Source organism: Dendropsophus ebraccatus, chromosome 1, assembly GCF_027789765.1.
Source record: "Dendropsophus ebraccatus isolate aDenEbr1 chromosome 1, aDenEbr1.pat, whole genome shotgun sequence".
Lineage (NCBI taxonomy): Eukaryota > Metazoa > Chordata > Amphibia > Anura > Hylidae > Dendropsophus > Dendropsophus ebraccatus.
In genome coordinates this window covers 91,112,632-91,140,586 of record NC_091454.1, presented here as the reverse complement: position 1 = coordinate 91,140,586, position 27,955 = coordinate 91,112,632, and the positions used below count along the sequence as shown (strand labels likewise).

Genomic DNA, 27,955 nt, shown 5'->3' with positions numbered 1-27,955 from the left:
GTTCGTGATCACCAAACATTCACAAACAACGAACAAACATACAGTAGAAACGTACATTTTGGTGCGTACAGATTATGAGGTGCAAAGTGTAAAATACGCAGTAGCGGAGAAATTACTAGGTGCGTAGCATTAGAGTATCTTTTATTCGCCATGCATACGCATATATCATGCAGTACGCGCAGGGAATGCTAGACCGCAGCGTACAGTCAGCCCAGCCAGGCTCCCTTTTTGGCCTCAGAGAACTCAAATACATTGTGAAGATAATGGACAGGATGGACTATGATGGACGCCTGGTCACTACAGGGTTAAGAAATGAATCCTGATGCTGGATTCTGTCACCATCCCTACACTGACATATTCACAACATTCTAAGCCTACTCGGTCAGCTCTCCCTCCCTACACTGACTATCTACCACTGTGAATTTTGCTGCCTAACTAAATTCAGATGCTGTCCCTGCTCATTTCACTATCCCTACTGAACAGCACAAGAATCAGGAAACACTGTGAGAGAATTCGCCTCAATGTCGCGTTTTTATAGCATGTACATAATGTACGTAATGACGCTAATCGTACAGCCAATCACTGTAATGACAGTAGTGAACATGGCTACTATATTACCTGATGTGCCCTTCCTTCTCCTCAGGTTCATTGGCTCTTTCAAATTGGTGGGAGGAAACTGCGTACATGGCAAGATAAACGTTCGCATGTTCGAATGTGTTCGAAAATGAACCATTGCGATCGATCATTGAATAAATTATTTGTGATTGGCGAACACGAACAATTATCGTCATGTTCGTACGAACATACAAAGATGTAGGAACATGTTCGCTCATCACTACTCCTGGGTCACACCCTCTGCACCCCCTGTAGCCATGCCTGCCATGCTACATTAGATCTCAGCTAATCTTGGACCACTTTATTTTTTTCTGGAGTTATTTTCTCTTGTGTGTTTATGACTTCCTATAGATTATATGCATTTTGCCTGTCATGGTAACAGTACAGTTTATAATACATTAAAGGAGTTATCCAGTACTAGAAAAATAAAGATGCATTCTTCCAAATGCAGTGCCACACCTGTCCTTATATTTTGTGTGATATTACAACTCAGTTCCATTCACTTCAATGAAACATATTGGATATCGCAGACACAACCTGAGGACATGTGTTTCCGATAGAAAGCAGTTATGTTATTCCACTAGATCACCCTAGTATTGCATAAAGTAATATGCTTACAAAGTTACTCAGTGCTTTACATACTGTGGATGAATGCAGTTCTCAATGATCAGTCTATGAACTGTACACCAGGTTTTGAGGAGGACACATCTCCCATTCATATTTTGCCAACACTCTAGACTTAACCTGACAAGCTGTAGCAGTGTTTTAGAACCACAAATAACGCCATGTGGATATAACACGTAGAGAACATAATAACAACTCGATGCAACCTTTGTGCTTAACAATTCATTCTGAGAAAGTGTTTCCACCTGCAGGGAGATGGGAAGGGTCATACGAAATTCACAAGTGTGTGGGAGTACGGGGGAGGGGCCGAGAAGCCAAATGAAAGATTAGACTTAACTCTTTCGTCTGCTCCCAGGTGAAAACAACACCCTCCTACTTGATGGGACAGGTGATTTCCAAGAAAAACATTGACATTGTTTGCTTTAGTTAGACCTGATCGTAATACCTGTGAAGGGAGATTATTTGAGCATTGAAGAGAAGTTTAACCTTACGTTTGTCTAACAGATCTCACTCCCTGCCCCTGCTCCTGTGGAGTGCGTACTGGTCTATGTATTTCACTGAATGGCAGAAACATTTGTCTTAGGTTCTTCAATAAATTCTTATTCTTTCTTTTATTTTGAAGAAAAATGTTCTGCAGGGACAACATGAGGCTGATAAGATATGGACCAAAGAAGGATTTTACACTATTGTTATCTTTCTCAGCACATTTGTGATAATCGTCACATGCCTAATGGTGAGTGGATGCATTTATTTATTCTTTGAATAGTGGTAAGAGAAGCTGTTCTGCACTACAATGATTTGCATCATTCTGCTTTTACATATGACGGCTACTGTATATGGCCGCTAACTTTTATGATGGTTCTAGTCATACTTTCAATTGCAGCTATCTGTAAAAAATATATAATTTGAAAAGCTGTAAACATTAGTATGATACTGTATTTGTATGATATATTAGGTCATTTTTATAGGGGCAGAGCTAAAAGGATTAAAAACGCATACTAGTAGGGGCAGTCCTGTTTTGTGACATTTGTACATGATGTGTTATTGATTTACAGGTCATCAGTTCCAATGGTTAGTTTCTTATTAAGCCCTGTTTTCACATTTCTATTGAATCATGTTTTTTATGCCTTTTTATTGCATAAAATAGAAATGACTTGTAACAATAACTCAATAATTAGAATAGTCTGTGTGTGGTATAAAGCAATTACCACTAATCCAGTTGAAAGAATACAAGTTCATTTGAACAGGATTGGTAGGTTATCGCTTCAAACTAATTTAATGGTCACTGGCACCTAAATTTTCCTTTGCTCTAATTTCAGACACCTGATCCCTTTAGTATATAACTAAGGGGCACATTTATTAAGCTCTGCACCTCGCACAAACTTAAAAAAAAAAAAATTCCATTTTTTTGTGCAAGGTTCATTCATCACATAAACGGTGCACTTTTTTCCACATTTGCCATTTGGCCAGAGAGGGGACGGAGAGGGTCACAGCATTGCACGCAGGAAGGAGTGTCTTCCCCATGCGCAAAATTTATCAATATTTTGCGGCCAAAAAAGAGCTAAAAATGTTTGTGCCTTCTGCGCAACAGCCTCCACTATGCTGGATTTATCAACAGACGTGCACCTCTTTAAAAATCCAGCAGCAGAAAGCCAGAGAAATTTTAAATTGGAGCTGCGCAAAAAAATCAAAGCACTCATTGATAAATGTGCTTCCTCCATTACAAGCTGTTTTAGAGATGGCCCTGTAAGGGCCTCTGTTATATTCTTGCTTTTTACATATAACTGTACAACCGGTATTCCACCTGTAACTACAATGTCTCCCTTTACTGACTTAATTTGGTAATTACTGTATGTCCACCAACATATTATCATAGTGCTTTGTTTGCCCAGGAAGGATGGGTAACACAATAATAGATCCCTCTTTGGTTTGCATGCAAACTCAGAGGGACTCCAGCTCTTTATGAGTATTAGGCTATGTTCTCACTATGGATGAGACCGGCCGTTCCGTGACTCCGGCCGGGTCACCGAACGGCCAGTCTCAGCCCGGATCATCACGGCCGGTACTTAAGTACCGGCCGGATGATCTTTCCTCCGTGGAGCTCTGATGCGGGCGCATCAGCACGCATCAGCACGCTTCCCATAGCACAGAGTGAAGCAAGCGGCCGGAGCCGCTCGCTTCACTGTGTGAACTGCCAGGTCCAAATAATGGACCTGTCAGTTGTTTGCGGCGCCGCATGGGAACCGGCCGGAGCGTATACAATGTGTGTACGCTCCGGCCGGGATCCCATAGCAAACAATGCTATGTTCCACCCCGCAAATCTACGGCTGTAGCTCTGCGGCGAGAACTACGGCCGTAGATTTACGTAGTGGGAACATAGCCTTAAAATGTATTGTTAATTTTAGACTATTCTTAACATTAATTGCTACCCCACTTTCCCTTCTCTTTGCTCTATCTTTCCCGTGCAAAGTATATCCTGGCACATACTACTACAAGCCAATATTTACTGTGCAGACTAGGGCCTCACACTCTTCATCATAACTTGTGTCTTTTCGTTTGACTGATGCTATGGCAGTCAAGTCCAGGGAATTTTCATATTAACAGAAACAGACATATGGAAGGATGGAATAAAAAAGCTGCATCTATTGTCTGCATGCCCAGATCAGCTGTGCAGAAGGCTGTGTATAACACAGATAGGGTTGCAATTGGGGATGGTACAAACCTGGTCCGAACCTCGTACGAACCCGAACCCTCGGAAATGATTCCCGCTGTCTGCCCTCTCCGTGGAGAGGGTGGATACAGCGGGAGGACCGCCTGGAAAACTGGGATACAGCCATAACCATAGGCTGTATCCCAGTTTTCCAGGCGTTCCTCCCGCAGCGGGAATCTGATGCCGAGCGTTCGGGTTCATATGAACCCGAACCTCGGCAGATTCGGACCATCCCTAGTTGCAAAGTGTGTTTGGTCTGCATTTCAAGAGGATTTTCTTTAAGGGTGGGTTCACACGCACAGGAATCACAGCGGATTTCACACTGTGAGTTCCGCAGTGAAATTCACTGCGATTCCTAGTACTGTCAGTTTGTATTTGTTTACATCCTCGCATGAAGAAATTTTATTCTGCTGTGAGTATTTAAAGTTCCATCTCCCTTAATTTGCTGCGGCACAGTGAATACTTTACCCGTCTGTGCTCCGGCCTTCCTCTGTGACTCCCGACTCCCTGGTGTCCTGCTCAACCAATCAGTGGCTGCGGTGAGACAGCCCATTGAGGCTGAGCGGTACACCAGGGAGCCAGGAGCCACATAAGCAGGCCGGAGCACGGATTGGTAAAGTATTCATCTACAAACTGACAGTTTCACCTACAAACTGACAGTACTGGAAATCCCAATCATACCAAACAATAGATTCCATTAATAGGCTGTGCAATTTGTTTGTGATTTTTTTTCCAGTGTAATGTTCTAATATACAAATTGCTGCCTGTCAGTCATTTTAACAGTTTTAAATTATTATTATTATTATTATTATTATTATTATTATTATTATTATTATTATTATTATTATTATTATGTGATTTATTTTTATTCAGGAATAATTCTCCTGAATGGAAAACATGTAAATTTTTTCTTTTAACATGACAGTAAAAATAGTTTGGACTGATTCCAAAAGAAAATCATCTGTCAGAACATTTCAAGTTTAGAATCTGTTGGAACAAAATTTTAAAAATGTGCTGGGGGCTGCATAGTTTGTCGGTACATTGTAAATTATGTAAAATTCTAAGAAGTCAGACAGTTGGCTTGGCTTCTTATGTTTACGTTGAGATTCTACATTATTTTCAGTCCCTCTGCCAATATACTATGGATTCTGCTTTACTACTTTAGGGTACATTCACACGTACAAAGTTCACAGTGGATTTCATGTTGCAAGTTTTGCGGTACAATCCGCTGCAATACTTGGTACTGTTATGGCCTATGGCTCTGCATTCTTGCAGTGTATTTTCATTCTGCTGGGAATTTTTAGTCACGGCCTATTTAACTAATTAGCTGCCAGGCCTTAGACAGATCATGCTTACCTGCCCACAGATCATGCATACCTACCTGCGCTCCCGCCTGCTTCTGCGGCTCCCGGGTCACTGATGGCCCACTTAGCCAATCCCGCTGCTGTTCCACCACAGCCACTGGCTGTAGGGGCTGTCAGTGACCCGGTAAGCAGGTGGGAGCGCGGGCAGGTAAGCATTGTCTGTTTAAGGTCCGGCAGCTAATTAGTTAAATAGGCAGTGACTACATTCTTCTAGCAAAATAAAAATCTGATGAGTGAATGCAGACCCATAGGCCATAACAGTACAGAGTATCGCAGCTGATTTCACGGTGAAACCTGCAGCGTGAAATCTACTGTCAACTCAGCACGCGGGAATCTATTGTTATGCAGTAGAAAAAAACAGAGGGTGAATCAAACATCAGAATAACAAATCCATCATAGATCCTGTGGAGACAGAGGCTAATGTGAATAGACCCTTAGGGGGAGATTTATCAAAGGGTGTAAAATTTAAACTGGTGCAAACTGCCCACAGCAACCAATCACAGCTCCTCTTTCCTTTCAGCACTGCCTAAAGCTGAGCTGTGATTCGTTGCCTTGGGCAGTTTGCACCAGTCTAAATTTTACACCCTTTGATAAATCTCCCCTTTAGGGTTGTTCACTGGTTAGCTCTGTTACCATGCAGCACAAATGTTCTGGGTTCACTTCAGTCTGACCAAGGGCAACATCTGTATGGAGTTTATGTTTTCCTTATGTTTGTGTGGGGTTCTTTTAGATTTCCTCCCACACTCCAAAAATTTACTAAAAGGTTAGTTGGCTTCCTGTTGGTTGACTTTAGTGTGTTTATGCCCGAAATAGAAAAAGTAGATTGTAAGCCTGATGGTGATAGTAACATAATTTTATTTTTAAGTCTGTTTAGAAGTTATAAGAGAACAGAGGATCCTGCTGCCATTTTGCAGCCATCAAATAATAATCTGTCAAAATGACAGTGTGTGAACATAGCCATAATGTCCAAAATGCCATTTAACATGCTGTAAAACTGAACTGAAATTGGTCATGACCTCAATAATTCCCATTCTTCTGAGCAGGACCTTGCAGCCAGATCCTTAGCACTATTATGTTTCCATTGTGTATTGTAGAAAAGAGTGGAAGCTCAGTTTGCAGTTGCAGTATATGCATATTCTTGCCATGCCCAGTAGTTCAGCAATGGGGCCCTCAGGTTATGCAAGGTCATAATTAAGAACCAAAGGGAATTTGTAATTAGAACAGGTTCCTGGTCCTGGGATGAATACTTTGAAAACTTACCGACATAATGACATAATTCTAAGGTGAACATCATGGAAAGTAAATAAAGATAGTTGACAGCTATTCAAAAAGGGATCCAACATACGCTCTATAGCTCTGTTGTGAACAGAATCCATGCAATCTTGAAGTAGAGGAATCTTGCATTCAATCTTGTTTTTATAGTATAAAACAAATAATTGCAATAAGACTAGATCCAATCACCGAGGTAACTTCTATTAAAGCATAGTATGAAGCAGGATCGCAGACTGCATGTTAGAGTATATGTTGTGACAGATGCACAGACGGAAGCTTTCACAACAATATTTACCCAGGTGTTAAAAACAGAACAGCTTGAAATGCTTCCCTTCCACCCCTCCTCTCAGCCAATCAGTTGTGACGTGTACTGTAAACCTGTACATTTGCTCTACCTAAATGCCAGGCTAGAGATTTGACAACAATGTCACAATGATATCTGTGTCATCGGATTAAGTGACATAACAAGTCTTGAACCCCATGTTTTTATCCTCTATCTGTAAGATCATGAAACATTAGCACTTAAAAAGCTGATGGCTCCAACAAATAGTGTGAAGGCAGGTTTTTTTTACAGTCCTCATCTTTTCACTCATGAATTATATTGAGGATTCTGAAACCCTTTCTGCTATATGGTGTTCTTTCTACATTATTTCTGTCTGTAACTAAATAATTGCTAGAAATGTGTAAACTCCTGAGTTTGCTTATTTTTTAATATCCTAGTCAGGTGTGATATTGGTCTAACAGATGATGAATTCTAAAGGGAAGGTTTACCTTGTGCACATCTTCTGTCATGTCGGAAGATGTCATTTCTAGGGGATTGCTGATAGAAATGTTTAGAACATCTGGACCATAGTCTTTTTGGATTCAGGAGCTCTAGTACATTTCCTCCCTCAGTTCAGCAGAACATGTGAAATAGTAACATTAGCTTGGTTGCTTTTTAGGAACAAAATAGATGGGAGAAAAAAAAAGTGCAAGATGGATACATACAAAAACAATCTACTCAGTACTAGGCAATGAGGTTGTTCCAAACATCTTTGAGAACTGATGTTTTGGTAATTGGACAATGGTACCCATCCACAAGGAGGGCAGTAGAGAAAAGCCCAGTAACTACAGAACAGTTAGCTTGACATCTGTAGTAGTAAAAGTAATCGAAATTCTTAAAAAAAAAAAAGAAAAAAAAGAAAAGAGAATTGACCACCTAAAAATCAACAATTTAATGGATCCAAATCAGCATTGCTTTACTGAGAGCAGATCATGTGATTTTACAGCTAGCCTCATGGAAATAGACAACTATAGACAGAGTCTGTCTCCTTGAGATGAATGTGAAACATTAGGGTATGTGCACACTGAGTAATTCTCGCAGATTCCGCAAGGAATTTAAGAGAAAAGATTTCTGCTTGAAATTCCTCTTCTTTTTTGCTCTGGCACAGTAGGAGAGAATAGGAGCGGAATTCAAGCAGAATGTGAGCAGAATTCAAGCAGAATTTCAAGGAGAATTTAGGCCCCATTGACCTCTATAGGATGCCTCTAGCAGAACCCGCCAAAAGAATGAACCGTCCATTCTTCAGGTGGAACGCAGATTCCACGCGAGTCCAGACAGAATTGTGGATGGAAATGTCCGCCGTTTGCACTAATGCGCGGAAATACAATAGAGAATAATGGGAGCCAAGACTGCTAATTTTTTATGGGCGGAATTTTGAGCGGAATCCACTTGAAATTCTGCGAGAATTGCTCAGTGTGCTCACATTACAGCAGCCTCCTCTTATCACTACAGATACAACAGGAAGTCTCAGCTTAGTTTGAGCCCCAGTGGGGAGAATAAAAACTGCAAAATCTCAGGATTATTTAATAATATTCATAAAAAAATACGACATGGAGAGAAAGGAGCTGTTGCACATCACACATCTCTTTTCTGAATGTTTGCACTCCTCCTGGTAAGACCCACACGACCGCAATCAGCAGGAGGCACCTGTGCACACATGACTAGTACCTTCTATTTTTCCCATTCTACCTGCGTAGTCAGTGTAGGGACTCGTGTGAACCAGGGGACCTGCACGTGGTACATGGGGCAATATGGTTTGATCAAATTATATACCAACATCCTGGCGTAGTTTTTTAATGTAGCCGAGAGGCATTAGTGTCAGCCATAGGTGTGAGTTGCAGCACTCCTTTCTCTCCTTGTCCGTATTCATAAAAAATAGAAAAATAAAAAAAGTCACCAAAAATTCTTTAAAAATTTGGTTAACATAAAAACATTACTTAAACAATAAGTGATTTTCTGATGACACATTCCCATTAAAGATGCCTGGCCTAAACATATATTTATCCTAAGATCAAAATTAAGGAAGTAATAAAAGGGCAGATCAGATGGACTAGTGGTGTTCTTCTATATACAGGACCTGTGCATGTAGACTTGCTCAGACCCTTCTCGGTGATGTTGAGGTCAGGGCTTTGTTGCGGACCAGATCATCACCTTGTTTATGCTAAAGATACTTCTTAAAGGACAACTCTGGCCAAAACTATTTTTTAATATGTTATTCGTTATGGAAAGTTAGACAAATTTCTAATGTACATTAATTATGGGAAATGCACATATAATACTATTTACCTTAATTTAGTAGATCAGGGAGACTTTAGATTCTCTGAAATACTGTGACGTCACGAACCGGGGGTGTAATTACAATGGAGTGTTCAGCTGGGGGCACACTATATATAGAAGTCAATGAGTACCATTGACTTCTATATATAGTGCGCCCCTGCTAGACACTCCATTGGAATTACAATGAATGTGTATGTAAATGTAATATACAGTATGTTTTTGATTGAATACATTGAAGGAATACTTTGGGGAGCAAGTGTCCTTGCTCCCCAAAGTAATCAATAGATGTATTTAACCAGTACATTTGGAGGGCACCGAGCAGGGAGGCAGAGATGTGCCTAGGCATCTACCTCCCCCCTCCCTGATTGGTGCTGCTTCTGCCACATATACACAGTACTACTCCTCCCATCCTCTGCTCATAGTATGAGCAGAGGATGGGGGAGTAGTACCTGTGCTATCCCCATAAGGCCGCCGCCGCACAGCTGCTCCTCACAAGGGCTTCAGGACCGGGAGGCGGTATGTGGGAGCAGAGAGCGGCGGCGCTGAGCAGCGGAGAGCTGCGGCAGAGAGAGGTGGTGAGTGGCGGGATAGTTAGAAATTGTTAGCTAGGAGGGGGAGCGGCAGAGGGGCATGCTGAAGCCCTTGTGTGGAGCAGCTGTGCGGTGGCGGCGTTATGGGGATAGCACAGGTACTACTCCCCCATCCTCTTACTATGAGCAGAGGATGGGAGTAGTAGTACTGTGTATATGTGGCAGCAGCAGCACCGAGCAGGGAGGGAGGGGGGAAGTAGATGCATAGGCACATCTCTGCCTCCCTGCTCGGTGCCCTCCAAATGTACTGGTTAAATACATTCATGGATTACTTCGGGGAGCAAGGATACTTGCTCCCCAAAGTATTCCATATATGTATTCAATCAAAAACATACTGTATATTACATTTATATACTGTACACATCCATTGTAATTCCAATGGAGTGTCCAGCAGGGGCGCACTATATATAGAAGTCAATGGTACTCATTGACTTCTAGATATAGTGCACCCCCTGCTGGACACTCCATTGGAATTACACCCCCGGTTCGTGACGTCACAGTATTTCAGAGAATCTGAAGTCTCCCTGATCTACTAAATTAAGGGAAATAGCCCTGTATGTGCATTTCCCATAATTAATGTACATTAAAAATTTGTCTAACTTTCCATAAGTAATAACATATTAAAAAATAATTTTGGCCTCACTTCTCCTTTAATCACATTGGCTGTATGTTTACCAATGTTGTTCTGCTTACACACCTGTTTGCAACTTTTACACTGTACTGTTTATACAGTATTAATACAGTATTCGTGGCACTCACCTCTTACAGTACAGTATATGGAAAACTAGCCTTGCATTAGGTGTGTTCCTTGCTGTAGAAAGTTTACATCCTGACAGCAACATATATTTGTCTCATAGGCAACATGTCACATTAACTACTAAAGAAAACTTGTCATAAGTTCTGCTTCAGTGAACATCTGTGTGACTGAAAAGGTTAAAGACAGGGATCTAAAAATAGACCATCCTGAGCTGCATGATGTCTGTAGTTGGAGGATGACTTGGGATGACTTGGATGAGCAACACAGCCATTGCCATGCAGTGGGCGACTGCTTTCAAATGGTACATAATAAATCACATTTGCAGAGCGTACCTTCCACCTACAGTACATACACAAGTAAACTGAAAACATTGCACAAAACACAGCATGCATAGTCCTTCTTTATAATAAAAGGCAGTTAGACAATAATGATTTAGCTTGGACAAAACCTGAATCCCAGGATTGTTCTTTAAACTTATTAAACTGTTGGGCTTATACTATGTACACACACACTCACACAAGTTGCAGTTGCATTGCAGTACTGTTGCAGTACTGCAGAAGTTTCACAAATATTATGCAGTACCACGACAGTACTGCAAGGAAACTACAACGTGTGAACACAGCCTTGGTTTCAGAGATGAACAATAGATTTCATCATTCTTTTTCCATTGAATACAGTTAAGAAACATCTTAATTAGGCCATGTTCACACTAAGTATAACACCGGCCGTTCTGTGACACAGCCGGATCACAGAACGGCCAGTGTTACTGAAGATCTTCATCTCTGTTAAATTGGGATACGGGCACACCCATGTGCGCCCACATCCCAATTCACTGTCGGAGCCGCACTCCCCATTGTGTGAACTGACAGGTTCTCTGCGGCTGCTATTCAATAAATAGCGGCCGCAGAAACTGACATGTCGGAGCGCGTACTATGTTTATACGCTCTGGCCGGGATTCCATTCATTCCCATAATACGTATGTGTTGTATAAATCACGGCCGTTGTTGCAATTTGCCACAATGGCCATGATTTATACAACACATATGTTGTGTGACACATGGCCTTAAGTAGTTAAGAAGTAAAAAATGAGGCTAGTAAGTAAGCTAACAGAAGGTGAAGACTAGTTCTTCTAACAGGCTGAGTCACTGTTAAAAGTCTAGTTACATAGTTAATAGTTACATAGTTAATACGGTTGAAAAAAGACACATGTCCATCAAGTTCAACCAAGGAGGGGATGGATACAGGGAAGGGGGAGGGGTGATAGGTTCTATACATATGCATTTATATTATTTATTTATTATTTATAATTAGTCAGTTTTTGATTATGTGCCCTTGTATGTTTCATGCCAAGAACAGGTTCCAATTAAAATCTTTGGCTTTAGTTATTTCCCTGAAACAAAATACCTGACTCCTTTAGGCTAGAAACTGCTGTGTATGTTCCCAGCCTCATGGAGCTATGATATGGCTTGTGCTCATCCCGGAAGTTACCATACTGTGACCATCACATGCGGGGGAAACCCTCCCTGCATATAATTGCCAATAGTCGCATGCTGTTGGCAATGTTGCTGAGGAGGCCCAATGGTTAAAAAAGGATAAAGAGCTTTTCTCTCTTGTTTACACTGTATTGCATATGAACAGAATTTTGTTTTGAACAGCAGGTAGCCAAAATTGTAGTTTTAAGGGAAGAAAACAGACATGGCTGCACATCCATAAACTTATCACTGATCTACCTGCCACCCTGTTCTTTCAGCCAAAGGACTGAGGGAAGCTAGGTACTGACCCTATATACACTTACTAATTAAAACCACCTAGGGTGGGGGAAGATTGCAGGGCCAAGAAAAAAAAAGGGGGGATAGAATATATAAAGTAATTCTATGGGGATAAAAACAGGCATGGTCGCACATCCATAAACTTATCACTAATCCATCTGCTTCTCACCACTATATACTACTAACATCAGAAGTTTAAGGAGAAGTTCGGCGAAAATGTTTATTAAGGCATTATCTTGCCCCCCAAAAGTTATACAAATCACCAATAGACACTTATTACCGGAAATGCTTACAAAGTGCTTTTTTCCCTGCACTTACTACTGCATCAAGGCTTCACTTCCTGGATAAAATGGTCATGTCACAACCCAACTCCCAGAGCTGTGCGGGCTGTGGCTGCTAGAGAGGATGATGGCAGGGGGATGCTGAGGGACACAGGGCACTGGAGGGACACTGAGCATCCCTCTGCCATCATCCTCTCTAGCAGCCACAGCCCGCACAGCTCTGGGAGTTGGGTCGTGACATCACCATTTTATCCAGGAAGTGAAGTCTTGATGCAGTAGTAAGTGAAGGAAGAAAAAAAACACTTCATAAGCAATTCCCCTAATAAGTGTATATTGGTGATTTGTATAACTTTTGGTGGGGCAATACAATACTTTAATAAAAAAAAATATTTTTAATTAAAGTGCATAAGCCCACACACTGCTTAATGGTTCCTGATTCATGTGGGTCCCTAACTTAAAAATGGTGCAGCTACTACTAGCCAAAATGTTATGCTTGTATAGCCAAGAACCCTGTTCACCCAGGTGAGCTGACATCTACAGATTGTTGCTTTAACATGTTACACATATGGTATTTATTATGGAGACACAAGCTCTATTTAGCACTGCAGTGACTAAACCTAATGAAGGCATTCTATATAGCCAACTTTACAGCCGTGTTCAAGTTTGATAAACGGAGACAATAAATTAAAGCTTACAATGAAGAAAACAAACCTCCCACTACACAAATTATGAAGCTTTTTCTGAATGCACAGCTTTAGTTTTTTTTGTGTGTGTTTGCTTTGCTTTATTTATACAGTAGGAGGAGAAAATTGTTGATACTCTTTAGTTTCTATCTCTGTAGGTACTCTACAGATTAAAAGAAAAGATCCAGTTTTCATTGAGTCAGGACAAAAAAAACCAAGAGATACACCTGTCGCCGCTCTCGGTTCAGCCTACACAGTCTGAGGCAAAGCGTTCGAGCAGTATGGTTCATCCTGAACATATCCCAAAAGCTGTGAATGTTGTTGTGGACCCACAGTGCCCAGGCACCTTTGAGCTTAAACTTCCAGTTTCTGCAGGACCATCACCATTTAAGATGAAACCTGTCGGCCTACAAGAAAGGTAAGCCTATGCTTCATTACTCTCAAATGAACGGAGTCTTTAATGGTTAACTGTCTTGTGGATTAGTCAGACAGTTGTCAAAAAGCAGTGGAGTTATCAGATAGGTTTTAGATGTTTCATTATTCGATATATACATTTTCTCTACCTCCCCAGACTTTATTCCTCAGATTTTCTACTTTGTTGTACTCATCAGTGTCACCCTGTCATGATACAGATTCATTAATCCTAATCTAACTAGAATGTAATTTTATTTAGTGCTAAAAATTCTGGAATGCTGTACAGAAATGATGCTTCCTTACTTAGGTAGCTATATGTCTCCAATGTTCATGACCACATAGCACCATCATAAGTATATTTCTGAAATGTATGGATTTATACTGGGGAAGGACTGATATAATCTTTGAGAGAGCAAACACTATTGTATTACTAGACAAAAGTGTTGACCAATCCTACCTCAGTATGTAATATACTTTTATTTGTTATATCAGTTGTTTTGATACTCTGTGTACTGTGCCGAACTCTGAATAGTTAAAGCAAAACTACAACCCCCATCATGCCACAACAGCTTTAGGCTATGGTGGAAAGTGTAGGTTGGAAACAGCTGGTAAGCCATAGGTAAGGGAACCTATAAAAAAATGTGTTTTTATATACAGAGATAAACTAATTTAATGGTAGCGTTACATTTCTGGTAAAGTAGCTGTTAATTTAGTAAAAGACATAACTAGTTCGTAAAAAAGAACAAACATATTCCCACTGTACAAGGATATCAATAAATTCTAAAAACTTTCAATATAAGTCAGCATTTGTATTCTGAATATGAAAATCTGCTCGATCTGCTGGTGCTGTGACCGAGCAGCCAATCAGAAATCAGGGGTGTGTCAGTTTGGCTGGCAGCAGTGATGCTGCTGGGGCCTGTTACCCTGAGCAGAGAGATTACCTGTGACAGCTCTCTGCAGGCCAGGTCTGGGGAGGTTTATGCTGTTTATCAGAGGAGTGAGGAGAGATTTCCTGCTGGTGCAGAGGTCAGGGGTCTCCTCTGCTGTGTGGTGAGTTGCTAGCCCCTCCCCCCTCCTCCACTCTATCCCTGCTGCTGGAGGAGAAATGGATTGCTCTGCCTATAGTACTAAATGCTGCAGTAGGAAGCAATGTAACTTTAGGGGCTTGCTGGCGCCCCCCCTGGTCTCTGCGCAGTGGCAGCTGCCCCCCCTCCTCCCCCCTGGCTACACCCCTGGCCTGGAGTAAGGCCACATTCACACGTCAGTATGTTTTCAAGGATGAAATTCGTGATCCACAAATTTTTATCTACCATCTACAAAAAATCATCCTTATTGTACTCCATATTTTGCAGATCCGCAATTACAGATGGTTTCGCAGATTGCAATGTGCTCTCCGCAAATTTTGCACTTTCCCATAGACTTCTATTGCAGTGTCTGCACCACAATTGTGGACCGCATTGCAACCTGTCCTATTTTTTTGCGCCACGGATTGCAGATTTGCAAATTTTACAGGCTGTATGAACAGCACCATAGAAATCAATGGGTTACAAAGGATTCAGTATTTTCTACTCAGCAAATACTGATGAAAAATACTGACGTGTGAGGCCTAACACCAGGAAGGGTACCAAAGTTGCTTTTAAAGTGAGGGTATTCAAGTTGTTATTGAAGGGAAGGTACTAAAGTCGCTCTTAAAGGGAGGATACCAAAATCACTCTTAAAGGGATGGCACCAAAGTCGCTCTTAAAGGGCTGGTACCGAATTCCCTTATAAATGGACAGTACCAAATTATCTTTTAAAGGGCCAGTATGGAATTAGCTCTTAAAGAACTAATACTGCTTTTGCTCTTAAAGGGGTTATCCAGTGCTACAAAAACATGGCCCCTCTCTTGTCTCCAGATTGGGTGGGGTTTCAAATTCAGTTCCATTGAAGTAAATGGAGCTTAATTGCAAACCACACCTGAACTGGAGACAAGAGGGGAAAAAGTGGCCATGTTTTTGTAGCGCTGAATAACCTCTTTAGGGGGCCAGCACCAAAGTCATTCTTAAAAGGTCAGTAACAAAGTTACCCTTAAAGGTCGAGCACCAAAGATGCTCTTTAAGGTCCATTACCAAAGAACCAATGAACAAAAAAAAGTCATGTGTCGTTAAAGGGTCAAAGTTTCTCTTAAAGGGGCACTCTTGAAGTCACTATTAAAGGAGTGCTTTTTTTAAGCACTATGTATTTTCTCCTGGAAATGCATATCTAGTTTTTTTATTCTGATTTGGTCCTATTTATTTCTCTCTTGTTCCTGGCTTGTTACATGACTCCTCTCTCGTTCTGAATTATGGCTCATATGTTCTCATTTGTTGCTGACTTCTCTCCAGGACTAACCCTGCACATAGCAGTGTAGGGGCTATCACCCAAGTGGGGTCTACCACATAGGGCAGTATAACCAAATAGACAGTGACAGTGGGTTGGGGGTTCAGTTAGGGTTCACTGTTCCCTTATGGATGTGACAGTTGGTAAGAGAAATAATTTGGTTAACTTTTGTTTAACTTTTAATTTGTTTTACTTTTTTAGGGTGCCTTCACACCTACCATATCGCAGTAGAAAATCCGCTGCGGATCCGCAGCAAATCCGCAGCAGATTTAACTAAATGAATGAACACAACATTAAATACGCACTGTCAAATCCGCTGCGGATCCGCAGCAGATTTGTAAGTGCGGATTTAATGCTGTGTTCATTCATTTAGTTAAATCCGCTGCGGATCTGCTGCGGATCCGCAGCGGATTTTCTACTGCGATACGGTAGGTGTGAAGGCACCCTTAGCATGTTTCCAAATTTTCAAGAAAATATCAAAATCAGATATGTTTGGGGACCTGTTCAGTTTTAGGCTATGTGCATACTACGCAAGTTTTGTAATAATCACGGTCGTTGTAACAATGGCCGTGATAACTAAGGAACTTATGTAGTGCTACCTTCTAAGGTATCCTGGCCGGAGTGTATACACATAGTATACACTCCGTTTGGGATCCCTAGCGGTGCCACAAGATAATAACATGTCAGTTTTCTGTTGCTGCTATTCATTAAATACACTCGCATCCAAATTAAGCAGCAGGGAAGATTATCTGGCCGGTACTGCAGTACCAGCCGGGATGATCTTCTCTGACACCGGCTGATGTTCTCTGACGGGATGGCCGGTGTCTTACTACGTGGGAACATGGATGTCGAAGTGGATGTAAAGTAGAGGCAAAATAGAAAAATGTAATTTCATCCAGTTTTCGACATTCAGTATTCAATTTTAATCATTTTTTTCTTTTCTAAATCAAGTGTTAACAAAGAAATACAACTCAATATTTATTCTCCCAATTATGAAGGTTTTAGAAATATCCTGTATGTGGCCCTTGTGCAGTACATTCTCACAACCTCCGAGACGCCGTCCCAGGGTTCGGGCAGGAGGTAGATCATGGCAGCAGAGGCAGGCAGGCCGCTCTGAGACACTGCCTCTGTCTATGGGCGGGGAGTGGGGATTGTGGGAGGATGATCATGCCAGTGGCGCAGGCCCTGCTGAAACACTGGAGAGAAGTATAGGATAGCAGCTGCAAGCCTCGCTGGTACACTGTCTCAGTCTGGGTGGGGGATTTGCTTATTCTCTTTTGGTAAGCTGTCAGTTGCAGCCCCGGGTCCCATAGCAAGGGGGCCCCAGGCCCCATAGCGATTGCGTGGTCTGCCATGGTAGCTACCCTACTGGTATGCCCATCAATCAAGGCAAGGAGGGTGGGGAAAGGAGGAGATGCAGTATTCATCCTGAGGCTCACGAAAGCTTCCTTGACTCTTCACCTCTGAGCATTTCTCTGGAACTAAGGCTAGGTTCCCACTGCGTTTTTGCAATTTTTTTTCATCCGTTTTTTGCATTTGTGTGCATCTGTTTCGATCCGTTTTTCCATTGACTTCCATTGTAAAAAAAACGCATCAAAACGGATCCGTTTTTTTTATGGACACAAAAACGTAGCTGACACTACTTTTGTGTCCGTAAAAAAAAAAAAAAACGGATCCATTTTAATCCGTTTTTTATACGATGAAAGTCAATGAAAAAATGGATCAAAACAGATGCACACAAATGCATCCATTTTTTTTTTATCTGTTTTTCATCCGTTTTTTGCAAAAAAGGATGAAAAAACGGATTGCAAAAACACAGTGTGAACCTAGCCTAATTCTGCATAGTAATCGACGTATAAGGAAAAGAAGGTAAAGTGGGGCATGACATACAGAAGAACAAGTAGACACAGTCTCAGGTCAGTTGAAGGAGAGATTAGGAGCAACATGCGGACATATTATTTTACTGAAAGATTAGTAGATACTTGAACCTAACTAACAGCAGATGTGGTAGGTAAAAAATCTCTAGTAACTGAATTTAAACATTCCTGGGATAAAAATATATCTATCCTAAGATAAAAATAAAGAAAATAATATACGACCCGACTCGATAGACTAGGGAGTCTTTTTCAGCCAATAATATTGTATAGGCCCCTCTTTAAACCAAAATAAGCCAAGGTCATGCCTACAATTATAGAATTGTACAGTGCACTGCAGCCATTAGAACTGTGCGTTAAAGTGCTCTGAGGGCACTGAGGGATTTAATTAATTTCTATGATTTTAACACAGTACAATTCAAAGATATCTGACACATGGACTTTATTCTACTTACGTGGCTCCAAACATTTTTCCAGTTGTGACACACCTGTTGACACATAGACCTACTTCATAAGTCATATAACTGAGACACACCTGTGTTAAGATGTAGTAACAGTGAAACTGCAATGAGCGAAGTAACAATGAAAGTGAACTATAAAGCAGCAACAGAACAGTAAAATGCAAGAATAAGCAATAAGACTTTCCTAATAAGATAATTTAAAAACATCCTAATAGAATTACAGGATTAATAATAATAATAATAATAATAATAATCTGATATTATGTACTTCGATGATGAAGTCTCCATTTCAGGTATTCCCATCTATAAATATCATCTATGCATTTGTTTTGCCTATCAGTAGAGATAAGGCTGCCTAGAAAACATGGAAAACAGTAGCGAACCTCAAGCTTGCTCAGGTTTGTCCCAACCCGAGCGTGTGTAACTACTGTATGAAGGCACAGAGATGGGGCTAATACTATATGGGGGTACGGAGTGGCCAATACTATATGGTGGCACAGAGGTGGGCCTAATACTGTATAGTGGTACAAAGGTTATGCATTAGATTTGGTATTACAATTTAGTCAGTGTTTTAATGCGTTACAGTTTCTCTGTATTTATTCATACATTATTTCATTAACACATTTACACTTGCGCTAGCACTTTACCATGGGTTGCAGACATTTACTCTGCAAACTGCTTTATTTATTTACATTTTGCTTTGTTTGCACATTCAGCCATCACTCATTTCATACACTTACGCTCTTAGTTGCACATATTCAGTCACAGACTAGAGTGTTTTTTCTTTTTATTCATGTATGTATGTTGAGCCCAGTTGTCTGTGTGCCACTATCTAACCGCGTTGTACTGTACGTTCCTGTGCATATACTTCTCTATCTTCCATCCCATTGGCTGGCCCCATCCCCGAAGGTGCACTTCCAGTGTCCTTGGTGATGCAGAGGTTTGTGTGACCTGGCAGTGGGGCGGATGCGGGGCTGGAGCACCTGATAGGTAAGGTGCCAGTCAGATGCTCCTATTGACCATTTGGTCTGATAACAGGATATAAAATCCCTCCCCACCTCTGCCACTTTACCAGACCTTGAGAAAGTATAGACGAAATGCATGTAGGAGGTGGAGAGGCTTATTTTGCTGTGGGGGTGCATGTGCTTAGACCCTGCTCAAGTTTAGGTCATAGAATATTGTGTAGCATTTATCTGGCAATTTTCCATTCCATGTTTGGGACCATAGGAGACCTTTTTGGCAATTTAGCTTAGGAATTGTGGTTTCTGGTAGTACATTTGGATTTTCTATTGTTTGCAGATATTGCGCTTTGGCACTTCTAAACTATTTATTTACATGGCGTGTTACACATGTTTTTGAGCAGTTTGAGCAGTATGTATATTTGACCCCATGCTTTTACATTGTGTTATACTTGTCTTGCCCCTCCACCTTGTTTGTAATTGTCTGTTATGTATATATGTTTTATAGGATTATTTGAGATATTTGGTTAATCAATACATTATGTAATTTGTCAATATATTGTGTTGTTACTTATTCAAGATCTTTGTAGATAGTAATTGCATGATTTCCCTTGGAATAGGCAATAGTGTTTAAAGGGGTTGTCCAGCGAAAACTTTTTCTTTCAAATCAACTGGTGTCAGAAAATTATATAGATTTGTAATTTACTTCTATTAAAAAATCTAATGTCTTCCCATACTTATTAGCTGCTATATGTCCTGCAGGAAGTGCAGTTTTATTGTCAGTCTGACACAGTGCTCTCTGCTGACATCTCTGGCCGAGACAGGAACTTTGTGTTGGTTTTCTATGAATCCCCATAGAAAACCTCTTCTGCTCTGGACAGTTCCTGTCTCGGCCAGAGATGCCAGCAGAGAGCACTGTGTCAGACTGAAAATAAAACAACATTTCCTGCAGGACATACAGCAGCTGATAAGAATGGGAAGACTTGAGATTTTTAAATAGTAGTAAATTAAAAATCTATATAACTTTTTTATACCAGTTGATATGAAAGAAACACTTTTTCGCTGGACAACCCCTTTAAGAGTTCCTTATGTTGTTTGTTTGGATCTTATACTATCTGGGGGGTGGGCAGAAGGGGCCTAATACTATATAGGGGCACAGAGGTGGGTCTAACTGCTATATGAGGGCATAGATGAAGCAATACAGATGGGGAGTTTGTAAAGAGAGATGAGTCATGGCCAGAAGAAGTCTTTAAATTGCCCTGGGCTGGATAGAGAAGAAAAGGGAATGACTCGGATCAAAAAGGATGTTACGTGTACCTGTATTATACTGTACTATACCTGTACCTGTACTGTAGCAATGTAAGCAGTTTGGTATGCTGATTGCAGATAGGTTTCCCTTTAAGTAAATTGGAAATTTTCCTGAATAAATAGTTGCGTGTTCATACTGCTGCCGGAGTCACGGAATGGCCGGTCTCTGGCCTGATCATCTAGGCCGGTACTTAAGTACCGGCCCGATGATCTTTCTGCCCGCAGAGCTCTGATGCGGGCGCTTCAGCGCGCGCCCGCATCAGAGCTTCCCATAGCACACAGTGAAGCGAACGGCCGGAGCGGCTCGCTTCACTGTGTGAACTGACAGGTCTTTCTGCGGCCGGAATCCACTGAATTCCGGCCGCAGAAAACTGACATGTCAGTTATTTGCGGCCCCGTATGGGATCTCGGCTTTAGCGTATACGATGTGTATACGCTCCGTCTGGGATCCCATTGAAAGTAAGGCATTGTTCCACCGCGCCAAAAGTACAGCAACGGCCGTACTTTTACGTAGTGTGAACATAGCCTAAATGTAAAAACAACCTGAATTTCATTAGACACTAAATACATAAGTCATTATATTATGATTAATGTGTCCTTTCAACAAAAATAATTCATAAATTTGTTCCATTTATGATACACTTCAAAGTAATAATGAATGTGCAGACAATTCCCAATAGGTTTGTGGTGTTTTCCTTACCTTTACGTGGCCCAGTTTGCCAGTGCGGATGGTAGTCATCTGGGTTTTCAGTTACTTTTGGGGTTTGTGTCAAGCATGAATTGGTGTCAAGAGTAATAATCCTCTAGGATATCATTAAAACTTCAAAGATCACAGCCTAGTGTTCTTCTAGCACTTGATAAACACAGTACAGGTTAACTCTTTATCAGAATATATGTCAACTGTAATTATATTGTACAAGGAATTAGAAAAGCGATTGATTTCAGTAGCATCTTATGGTACATGTGGGGCATAATAATTCAAATCAGTGTATTTTCATATCCAAGCCTGTGCTGTATATTGGAGTAGTAAGATTTCTACTGGCATTGTTGAGGGCAGTGGTGAATCTATAACAGGACCTCTAACTTACCATCTTTAATGTATCATACTTATGTTGCATAGAGGGCTTTGGACCTCTTCCGCTAAGTCCAAGTGGACAGCTAAACTTTTAGTCTTATATTGCATGTCAGATTGCATTGTTAAGTGTATGGCTATGTTCACACATCGTCAAAAATAGAGAAAAGGTGGCCACTTTTGCAATTTAAAATAACGTCCGTTTTTGCCGTGTTTTAACTGACTGCAGTACAATGGATTGAAGTCAATGGAAAGACGGACGTCCAATACGCACAATGTATTGAATAATGGATGTTATCACTGCGAACATCAAAATAATGATCATGACAATTATTTTCGGACGTCTTTTGCAAACAGCTGACTTTTTTTATTAGTTGTTCATGCATAGTCTTTCATTTGTCACCAATCTTTCTCCATTTTTAGTGTTAAATTCGATGGACCACACCCAAAGACCAATTAGTAACCCCAAACTAGGGGAGGCCCAAAACTGGGGAGGCCAGGCTTCTAAATGACGTCCGTTATTTTAGACTCAAAATGACAGACATCATTTTAAACTGAAAAAACATTTTGAGCTGAAGAAACGTTGTGTGAACATGGCCTATTGCTGCAAAGAGTATTTTCAAAGCTTACTTGTGGTGAACAATTGAACAATTGAACAATATAGATTTGTTCAGTATATTTGCAACCATTTTTACATTTTGTTCTAATATACTTTGGGGGACATTTATGAAGACTTAAATAAAGCCCCGGCCCAATGCCCCACTGGATTCACTAAGAGGCTATTTACACAGAAAGATTATCTGACAGATTTGCCAAAGATTTGAAGCCATAGCCAGAAACAGACTGTAAACAGAGATTGAGTCATAAAGGAAAGCCTGAGATTGTTCCCCTTTTCAAGTCAATTCCTGGCTTTGGCTTCAAATCTTTGGCAGATAATCTGTCAGATAATCTTTCTATGTAAATGGACCCTAATGGTGCGTTTACACAGACAGATTTATCTGACAGATCTTTGAAGCTAAAGTCAGGAACAGACTATAAACAGGGAACAGGTCATAAAGGAAGGACTACGATTTATCCCCTTTTCAAATCCATTCCTGGCTTTGGCTTCCAAAATCTGTCAGATAAATCTCTCTGTGTAAACGCACCATTAGAGGTGCACATTTAGTGAACCTGGCCTGACGTGAGTCATGGTAAATGAGGTGTGGGAAGAGTCAATGCCTCTTCCCTGGTAGATGTATGCCAGGGGGAAGGGGTGAATCTGCGCCTTCTACCTGGCGCAGGCGTATCCTTAAGAAACGCCCCCCTTTGCATTTGGATTCCAAACATTGTTTGAGCTGCTCTGTGTGATATAGGCCTAACACGTCCCTAACATGTTGTAATTCAGTTTGGGGTTTGTTATGACATTTATGACTAAATCAGGGCAGTCTCCTGTTGTGGACATTTACAAGGATTTTCAGGCTGGAAATGAGAAGAGAAAACATGTTGTTGGAGGCTTAGCACTGCGGATATCATGATGTTTGGTTGAATGTAATTAGTGCTCTGTGATTTGAAGCAAAGGCACAGTGTGTATGGTGCTTCTCGGCGTCTTATCATGCACTTTGTCCTGTTACTCTAGTTGCCACTGGTTGTGTTTTTACACACAGGAAACAGCATTACCAATCATTGCAGTTCCCAAGGTGACAGGAAGCCCGGCTCATTCCCCTGCTGATTGTACACGTCTGGCTCCACCCTTATTCTACTCTTCATTTTTGGCTAAGCTTTAAACAAACTCTTCTAACCACTGCCTAGGCAATTTCATACATAGAAGACAGTTTGTGATAAGAAAGCAAAGATATTTTATCAATTTTTGCTTTTTATTTATTCCAGCTTCAAGCCAAGTAGAAAAAGGATGAGTAGTTTAAGATATCATGAAAGTACACATTTCCACCAGCTATCGAGAATAGGAAATAGTCTTCAAAAGCACTGAAACATTGAACAGGTGAATGTGACCTTCTCTAAACTTCAGAATGCACATGTTCAATGTTTCAGTACTTTTTGCACAACTTGCTGTAACCTGATAAGGAGCTTGTAAGGTGGCGCTTGTCAGTGGTGCTACAGTGTGAGAAGCTGTGTCTAGTCAATACAGAACACCTTGTGAATGGTACATACTACATGAATAGCATCATTAATCCAGTCATTGTGCCTCTGCATGAACAGGCCTAATCTCATCTTCATGGATTACAATGCTCCAGCTCATCAAGGTCGCTTCATTAGGAAACGGCTACTGGAGATTAGGGCACCTCAAATGGAGTGGCCTGCTTCTCCAGATCAGAATTCCATAGAAAACCAATTAAATCAGCTGAGTCGCCGTGTAGAAGCTCGTAACCCAGAACTGCAATGACCTGAGGGCCGCCCTTGACAAAGAGTGAGATCCCGTGCCTCAGTAGACAGTAAGGCGACTTGTGAACAGCATGAGACATCATAGCCAAGATGTAATTGATGATCAAGGGCACATGACAAGTTATCGAGGCTTTGAAATGTTTTGTTGGGATATACCCAGGCTCGGACTGGCCCACAGGGGAGCAGGGGAATGCGCCGGTGGGCCCTACCCCTTGGTGGGCCCCTGGCAGGAGGTGGGCCTCCCTGTCTGACTCTTTCTACTAGAGAATAAAAACATATTCTATGCTATACAAGCACAGACAAATATATTTAAGGCACCATGTGTCTTCTTGACCTAACAGCATCTAACAGTGTCAGCAGTTTCAAACACGCATTACAGCTGACAGAAGTCTTGTAACAAATAACAGGCAGGCAGGAAGATAATAAAGAAACTATACTCACCAGTCCCTGTGCCCCTGCACTGTTCTCTCTCCCACAGCCGCTAAAAGTCATTTTCAGTAATTTTCAAGCAAATTCTACATATGTCACGGCCCCAGCTTAATGTCACATACTCGGCTGATGGATTGCCTGCTCAGGCAGTCACCGACTACAGCGGTGTCCATCCCCAGTCAGTGATTGGCAGAGCAGGCGATCCATCAGCCAATATGTGATGCTGCAGCTGGAGGAACTGCAGGAGGCCGGTGGCTATTGGATATCATTAAGGGAGATCTTCGGAGGCACAGGGACTGGTAACTATATTTTCTTTATTACGTTCCAGCACCCCCCCCCCCCCCCCCCGCCTACCTAAGATTTGTTAGTTTCACGGGACTTCTCCTTTCAAGAAACCTAAGTGGCACGTTATGCTGTTTGCATAGAGTGAGTGACAAGTTACTGGCAGTGAGCTGGCATCCCTGGTCACATACAAAGCTCTGTGCAAAGTTGCTATAGTAATGTGAAAGGTTTGGTGCTTGGTATATCTGGTGTAAGTAGGGTGGGACCAAGAATCATATTCCCAGGTGGGCCCAAGGTACCCCAGTCTGACACTGGCTGGGCTGGTGCTCCCCCTAAAATCCATAGGATAGGGGATAACAAGCTAAAAAAAAAATCTTTCAAATCAACTGGTGTCAGAAAGTTATATAGATTTGTAATTTACTTCTATTAAAAACCCTCAAGCCTTCCAGTACTTATCAGCTGCTGTATGTCCTGCAGGAAGTGGTGTATTCTTTTGAGTCTGGTACAGTGCTCTCTGCTGCCACCTCTGTCAATGTCAGGAACTTACTTCGGACAGTTCCTGACATGGACATAGGTGGCAGCAGAGAACACTGTGTCAGACTGGAAAGAATACACGACTTCAAATTTTTTTTGTGGAGTACCCCTTTAATACTGTGAGCTATTTTACTTTTAAATAACTAGACAACCCCTTTCGTACAGTGAATTCCTTTTTCCAGTGATTAACTAATGGGGTGATCACTGATTTCCTATGAAATCCTGGGAAATGTAGTATTACATGCCACCCATACTGTCTTTGCTCTGGGGGATTTCCAGGTAGGGATCCCCTTCTTCTCTATTCATTTCAGCAGATTTATGTATATTACTCTTTGTCCGCCCTTTCCACATATAATTACATCAAATTGACAGCCGTCTCCTTCATGTAAACAAATCCGCCGTACATAACCGTATACCAGTGGGTTCTAAACCAAGTGACAGGGAATGCTGGGAATTGCAGTGTATAGAAATGTATGTGAACCACAAGTGTCCCTCCAAAAAGATGGGAGGTATGGAGGAAGGGCTGACTGCAAAGCATTATGGGGAAACTTGATGTCATGTGTTTTCAGTCATCATCATCATATCATCATCATCAGTTTTACAGTAATGGAGCAGCTTTATCAATCTGCCAGAGACAAAACATGGGCTGATTCACCCATAGCAACCAATCACCGCTCACCTTTCATATCTTAACAAGCTCTTATAAAATGAAAGCCGAGCTTTGATTGGTTGCTATGGGCAAGTCAGACTGTCTAAGTTGCACATGGCAACCAATCACAGTTTAGCTTTTATTTTGCCAGAGTAATTTGAGAAACGAAAGCTGAGCTGTGATTGGTTGCTATGGGCCACATCAAACCATATTATTTAGTGATCTTAGTGTGGTCTAACCATAAGCTGTTGCTTGGTCACAAGAGTGTTTAATGACCTCTGCAGTAAAGTGCATTGCCAGTCATTAATGGGTTAATGCTTCAGATGTGTTTACCTGCAGTAACCATGGCAACCATGCACTGTGATGACAGGCGCTTATGTCATAATGAAGGTTCCATAAAGCAATGCACCGCGCCCTGATCAGTGCCATCTTGGATGCACCAGAGGACCTTGAGCTTGACTACTTTACTGACGCTTACCCTTGATGCAATTTGGAGGTTCTATCAGGGGAAAAGGGGTGGTCTGCTTTAGACTGCCCCTTCATCAAGTCTTCACCTAGAAGAGATACATCCGCCTGCCTAGCCATCAATAAGGTGACATATTTCAGCCAGATCTCTCTCAGATCCAGTATATTATATTTATAGTATGGTATTACCATCTAAGCCCAGGGGAGGGGTAAACCTCCAGCTATGGCTTCCTCGAGGTTTCCCCCACAGGGGTTTTTTCCTCGCCTGAGTGCTGTAAAGTGACTCTTTGTGAGTCGGGGGTCTGTCATTTTCAGTGTCATGTAATTTTAAATAAAATTGGCACCCTTTGACACCTGATTACAATGTGTTGTGTTTTTATTTTGTGTGTTTTTTGGTTGAACTTCTTATTCTTGGAAGTTGGGGATCCTTCACATATTGCAAAGTGATAGAGCTGGACATCTGCCTGCTACACGATCTATCACCTGCACAATAAGCGCAAGTAGGATGGAGCATGTATGTGCGTATCCCTGGATTAAAGGGGCACTCAAATCTTAAAAGTCAAGGCTGCAAGGTCAAACGGTAGCACATTATTGCAGCATGGACACCACCATAAATATACATCATTGTGTATATACACAACCCAGTGGCTCTTGTGTGTGGGCAGCATCAGGGGCAAGGCAAAGTATTGCGCCCCCACACCCATACATCCAGGTGTGGCTTAGGTAGCTCCACCCCCCTGCAAAGTCCACAGGATACACAATGGAAAGTGCAGCTCCGGCCGCACTCTGCATTGTGTGCTATGGTGAATTGGGATGCAGCACAAGGATTTCACAGCATATTTTATGTAAAAAATAAGAGAAAAAAATTAGGTGACAAAATGCAAGAGCTATGGCCTTTTAAACATGAGGAGGAAAAAAATAAAACAAAAATTGGCTTGGTCCTTAAGGGATTAAGGAAGCGCTACGAGAGCACGAGGACGGGTATGTATAATTTCGTTATTATATTCCCACACACCCCTACCTGCCTGAGATTTGTTAGTTTCACAAGACTTCTCCTTTCAAGATACTTATGTGGCACGTTATGCTATTTGCATAGAGTGAGTGACAAGTTAGTAGCAGTGAGCCAGCATCGCTGGTCACATACAGTGTTGGACTGGACCACCAGAGGACCGGTGGGCCCCCAGCTCAGAACTTGCAGTAACACTGACAGACATGTCATTTCTCACTGGTTCTTTATTGGTGGGCCCCCAGGATCATTTCTTCTGGTAGGCCCCAGGTATCCCAGTCCGACACTGGATATACCCACCACTGTTGTTGGCTTTTGTTTCAATTAGCTCTTTAAGATGCAGAAATCACCATTGCATGCTTCTACTGAAATGTTCTACTATCATGATAAAATATCACTGTACTGTGATTTTTATGTTTTTCCATAAGTTTCACCCACAAGCCAAATATCCCTAACTTTTTGTGAGTATTGTGTGTTTGAAGGTATTCTTTCCACAAAGTG

At 41.5% G+C, this 27,955-nt stretch overlaps 1 protein-coding gene across 5 annotated transcripts in view; it reads left to right on the top strand.

Moving 5' to 3' along the window:
• Positions 1-27,955, top strand: part of PTPRR (protein tyrosine phosphatase receptor type R) — a 118,763-nt gene that overhangs the window by 48,782 nt on the left and 42,026 nt on the right. For 3 of the 5 annotated variants that reach the window (XM_069955920.1, XM_069955919.1, XM_069955912.1), the window contains 2 exons: positions 1,862-1,972; positions 13,423-13,682. In XM_069955920.1, coding sequence (XP_069812021.1) covers positions 1,862-1,972; positions 13,423-13,682 — 371 coding nt within the window. Of the gene's footprint in view, positions 1-1,599; positions 1,628-1,684; positions 1,773-1,861; positions 1,973-13,422; positions 13,683-27,955 lie in introns of those variants that run through there. The other 2 variants (XM_069955916.1, XM_069955918.1) reach the window with 2 other exon arrangements.